Source organism: Schistosoma haematobium, chromosome 4 (assembly GCF_000699445.3).
Source record: "Schistosoma haematobium chromosome 4, whole genome shotgun sequence".
NCBI classification, from domain to species: Eukaryota; Metazoa; Platyhelminthes; class Trematoda; order Strigeidida; family Schistosomatidae; genus Schistosoma; species Schistosoma haematobium.
The window spans coordinates 2,150,963-2,156,962 of record NC_067199.1 but is presented as its reverse complement, the minus strand read 5'-3'; the positions used below and the strand labels follow the sequence as shown (position 1 = coordinate 2,156,962).

At 36.9% G+C, this 6,000-nt stretch overlaps 1 protein-coding gene across 1 annotated transcript in view; it reads right to left on the bottom strand.

Annotated features, from left to right (window-relative positions):
• Positions 1-2,156: 2,156 nt before the first annotated feature.
• MS3_00007193 (uncharacterized protein) overlaps positions 2,157-6,000 on the bottom strand; it is a 66,603-nt gene continuing 62,759 nt past the window's right edge. The window contains exon 9 of the mRNA XM_051215448.1: positions 2,157-2,926. Coding sequence (XP_051065952.1) covers positions 2,739-2,926 — 188 coding nt within the window. The 3' untranslated portion in view covers positions 2,157-2,738. The remainder of the gene's footprint in view (positions 2,927-6,000) is intronic.

The following is a 6,000-nucleotide window of genomic DNA, read 5'->3' as shown; positions in this document are numbered from 1 at the left end:
TGGACAACTGGGGACAGACAATTGACTGGAAAATTGTGTAAATTGTAGATAGAGGCGATTCGGAAAACAGCAGAGAATGTTTAGAATGTTGGCGCTCCGGTCAATTAGCAATCAACAATTACATTGAAATCGATTCAATTTATCAACCGATCAGGAAGATTATGGAAAAACATAGGAACGAAAGTCAAACTAGTGGGAGATACGACCAAAACGAAGAAGTAAACAATGACAGGTATAACTTCAACAAGAATCAATCAACATGGAGTTGTACAGGACAAGCTGTGTGGAGAAATTCGAACACTTCACTTCTACCTGATATTAATGCTGATGATGTCGTTGAGAAGGAGAACGATGAAATCTCTACGACTAAACTATTCAACTCAGAGAACAAAACTCCATCAAAATGTTTGATGAAGTATGGACGGAAACTGTTATGAAATCCATGAAGTGCTGAAAACCATTCGTGGGAACAGTGTTGGTTATCTCTGTGTTTTCTCTGTTCAATACTTCAACAGTACCGCTATTTTTGAGAGAAATGAGAGAAACACTTAATCTATTTTTTTTAAATTTGCTGTTTACAAATTTTCATCAAAGAATTATTATCAAACCGATCATCAAATACAAAATCATCAGCGAAATTCGATAAATGGATAGTTTTACCCTAGATAGCGAACATCTCCGAGGATAACTAAGACCGATTATAGCCCATAATCCAATAAAATGTTTGCAAGTAATTGTATACAAGCCGAAGAGCATGACGCTAGACGTATACAAAGCAGACATCATCTACAAGATACATTTCACTAGTTACGACAAATATTATGTAAGTCAGACTGGTCATCCGCTTAGTCTACGTCTACATGAACACATGAACACGACATGAAACAGTTTCTCTCATGTCAATGAAGGTTCCCAGAGAATGTTTGTGAAACTGGAAGTCTAATCAAGAATTGATTATTAGAAATATAGAAATCAACTATATCTGTCAACCAGTAAGACAAAGTATAAATAGAAAGTCAGAGTACGAGTTAGGAGATGAAAGAAATCCAGAATAAACATGCAGAATCCACTACGCGCGTTTCGTCCAATTCATGACTCGTCAGCTGGAACACAAAAATCAAACTGATTCATTATATTTCCATAGATTAATAACAATTATTTTCTTCATATCTGTAAAATATGTATTGTAAAAGCGATCTAATTACAAATAAGGCTTAAACTTTCGTTGTGTTGAGGAGATCCAGAGAATTCCTCGACAAAAAAATCAAAAAGAAACTCTAAAATCACTGAGATACATTTGTAGTGTCAGTTATTATGCTAAGCCCATATACCTTATTCTAGTTTTTGGACAAACCATTCTATTCATTCTACTTGAGTCATATTTTGACCTTGTCAATTATTCGCTTATCGTCAATCTAGACTGTTTTCATATGAGCGTATATGTGTGTGCCCTTCTTATTCCATTAATCACATGTCTGTAGCTTAATTTTATCTGATTATAAATATTGAGCAACGCTTGATTAAAATGGAGTTGGCATCCCAGCCATCTTCCCTGCGTGTCATTTTGCTTTGCTCTGTTTCATTCGCCTCATGTACGAAATATATGTATTCTCAAGTCAATTCTCGTTATTCGACTTATTTAATTCCGTTATTGGATAACGCGATTTAAGTCGACGATGATATACGAGAATAGGCGATAACTAACAAACGTTCGTACGCTCTAAATGGAGTCCAGATCCATGGGCCACCAAACATTCAATAGAAGTTATATCAGATACATCTTGATAGTGAAAATTCACATGTCGCATTTCTCATTGGATGATTACTTATACTGTTACTATATTTAGTAGCATCCCCGAATTTCCCGGAAGATCAAGATCCCCTAATATGCTATAAATACCCTCGATTTTCTGTACATTTCATGCCATTTCCCTCATGTTCAAATCGTTGTGTTGGTTTAGCCTAGGAGTTACTAGAAGAGCTTAGGAACTAGAATCTAGCATTGAGTTATGAAGGCTTATCACTTGAATAAAACAAAAATTCAATTGAGTTGACAATATAAACTGATATATTTGTTTTATTTTTATTCATCTATATATGTATGTGATTAGTTCCGTACATATTGAAAATTATTCATATTAATTATCCAACATATGATAGAACATTTTATTTAAACCTGTTACCCCTCCATGAGGAGTAATTGATTGGTCTTGGGTACGGATCTCACGAGGCGGGATCATGAATGCACACTGCCGACGAGTCCCACAATAGGATGAAACAGCCGTCTAGTAATTTCAAGTTTTCCATGATGGTCCAACTTCAATTCACTCATGATCTCAACTATTGACATTACTATAAGATCGACAAATAACCCCACTTCTGACATTAATCAACATATGATCACTAACGACTGACTTCAAGAGGTATTTCTTCGAGTTCTAGTGAGAAGCCGTGACCAGTGGAGATAGTGACTCACTGAAGACAATGGTGGATATATCACTCAATTTCATGCATCAGTTAAAGTTAGATATTGTTACACACCGTTGAATACCGGCTCAATAGTCTAAAGGTTAAACGTTCTCACATAAGACCGACAGATCCTGAATTCGAATCTTGTGGCACGAAATCGTGGATGTACACTGTTGAAGATCATCTCATACAAATATCTCACATATAACCCCTCTTTCTGATATAAAAAGGAATCTATTTATAGAAATAATAATTTTTGTTATTGAATATTAAAATATTAAATGACGTTTACGATTAATTTCTAAAATAGTTCGAATAGAATCTTTAATAATCCATTTCATTTTATCTATATCTAATGAACAGATAATATGAAAATATAGATGAGAACCTTTCATATTTGCATGATTATGTAATTCTATTAAATAAGATTTAATCATTTGAATAAATATATTCCAATCTATAAAGAAAAAGAAAAGAAGAAAAATGCGTATTATTCCTTTTGTATTATTATTTAAACTGAAGAAGTAGTTTAAATTAAGTGACGAAACATCGGAAAATCTAAGAAAACAAAGTTTTTTTACCCATTGATTGAAATATATTATTTTATTGATTATTATGATGAGAGTATAATTGATGAGTGACCTTTAAGCAATGCTCAAATGATCTCGAGAGTGATCACCTAGTAACTAGGATCAAATGAAGATTATAAATTAGTGTAAAGAATTCGAATTATGATTTATATTTGATTGTTAAGGGCTAGGAATTAGATTTATGGGTTTTTTTTTACCACAAACTGACATTATCTATAATGTCGAAACTTTATCTAAATAAATAGATGCGTAAAACTTCGCGAAAAAATCCAAGACATGTTGTCTTATATCTCATTGGTTCATCCATAAATTATAGACTCGCGACTAATATTATTATTCTTATTGATAGTAGCAGTAGTAGTAGTAGTAGTAGTAGTAGTAGTAGTAGTAGTAGTAGTAGCAGAGCAGCAGCAGCAGCAGCAGGCAGCAGAGCAAAGAGCAGCAGCAGCAGCAGGAGCAGGCAGCAGCAGCAGAAGCAGGCAGCAGCAGCAGCAGCAGCAGCAGCAGCAGAGCAGCAGCAGCAGCAGCAGCAGCAGCAGCAGCAGCAGCAGCAGCAGCAGCAGCAGCAGCAGCAGCAGCAGCAGCAGCAGCAGCAGCAGCAGCAGCAGCAGCAGCAGCAGCAGCAGCAGCAGCAGCAGCAGCAGCAGCAGCAGCAGCAGCAGCAGCAGCAGCAGCAGCAGCAGCAGCAGCAGCAGCAGCAGCAGCAGCAGCAGCAGCAGCAGCAGCAGCAGCAGCAGCAGCAGCAGCAGCAGCAGCAGCAGCAGCAGCAGCAGCAGCAGCAGCAGCAGCAGCAGCAGCAGCAGCAGCAGCAGCAGCAGCAGCAGCAGCAGCAGCAGCAGCAGCAGCAGCAGCAGCAGCAGCAGCAGCAGCAGCAGCAGCAGCAGCAGCAGCAGCAGCAGCAGCAGCAGCAGCAGCAGCAGCAGCAGCAGCAGCAGCAGCAGCAGCAGCAGCAGCAGCAGCAGCAGCAGCAGCAGCAGCAGCAGCAGCAGCAGCAGCAGCAGCAGCAGCAGCAGCAGCAGCAGCAGCAGCAGCAGCAGCAGCAGCAGCAGCAGCAGCAGCAGCAGCAGCAGCAGCAGCAGCAGTAGCAGCAGTAGTAGCAGCAGTAGCAGCAGCAGCAGCAGTAGCAGTAGCAGCAGTAGTAGTAGTAGTAGTAGTAGTAGTAGTAGTAGTAGTAGTAGTAGTAGTAGTAGTAGTAATATTATAAGAAAAATAAGAAGAAAAAGTAGAATAAGGAGAAGAATAAGATGAAGACGAATTATAAGTAGAAGAAGGAGAAGGAGAGGAGGAAGAATAAGAATTAGTAGTATTAGTAGAAAGAGGAGGAGTTGAATATCACTGTATACTTACAAATCAGTAATGATTTCAATTATTTAAATCCCCCTTTTATTTTGCTTACTTTTGTGAATATGTAAACAGTAACACATACATGGATAGGAGAATAGTTACACTTATGCACATACATAGTTACATATATAGAGGAAGATAGTAACAAACACTGCGAAATAATTTATTACTCTCTAGAGAGTAAACAAATAAAATTGTAATTACTTCGCACCTTTTTTTTCTTAAAATTCAGTTATTCATAATTTATTTACAACTGAACGAGTGAAACGACACGGTTATAAAATAGGCAAATTACTAAACGTCATACAGTATGAAAGAAGATCTGTTCTTTTCTAGTCTAAATGAATACAAACACAGCAACCAACTTGAAATGGATACAGTCGGATTTCCATTATAAATTATATTATCTAGTAAATCTGTAATGAACGAGAATACAACTACCAGACAATCGGATGTATTTCAAGAGAAAATGACAGAACATCTTAGTAGTCTGAGAACCATACATTAAATTCCTCATTTGCAAAATATACATCAATCATCTCAAACTTCACTATCCCTTCATTTCCATACTAATCATTCTCTGTTCTCATTCTCTTTTCTTTGATCTTATTAACTTTCTGCTACTAGGTATTTCACTTTCAGTTGATGGTATGTATACTACTTATATCTGTCGATATCAGTAGTACACACTACAAACAAGTTAAAATTTTGATTTAATAAAAACCAATTTCCTTGTCATAACTGGGAATACTAATTTTTTTCCTACAAATATGCAATAGAGTGGATTCCTTAACTTGTTAATTTCATGGCAGACATGTCAACTTTAAACTATTGAGCAAGGAGTTGAGAACTTAAATCTTTAGCTGCTTATTTCAAACTAACGACTGATTACAAAACATACCACTGATATTCTTAGTAGATCAATGATTAGTTTACAATCAGTTATGAAATAATTAACGTGATCAGCATTATCAGTCTAAGAATTGGCAAAGCAAGGACCACATTCCTACAACTGTAGGACATATGGAACTCAAAACAACTGTCAATCAATATCAAATTCAGAATCAAAACGGTTCTACTATACGGAACTGAAAATTGGAGAACTACTACAACCATCATCAAGAAGGTACAAGTATTTATAAATAGTTGTCTACACAAGATAATCAACATCTATTGGCCGGATACCATCAACAACAGCCTTCTCTAGGAGAGAACGAACCAGCTTCCAGCTGAAGAGGAAATTAAGAAAATACGATGGAAATGGATATAACATACATTACGCAAATCATCAAACTGCATCATGAGGCAAGCCGTCACTTGGACTCGTGAATGGAAGCGGAGAAGAGGAAGACCAAAGAACACATTACATCAGGAAATAGAAGCAGATATGAGAAGAATGAATAACAACTGGAAGGAGCTAGAAAGGATTTCTTGGGACAGGGTCGGATGGAGAATGCTGGTGTTTGGCCTATGCTCCTTCACGAGGAGTAACAGGTGTAAACAAGTAAATAAGTAATGATTACATCACAAAGAATTCATATTTCAGGATTATAAGAAACATTCATTGTTGATCATTTACATGAATTGTCATTATCAT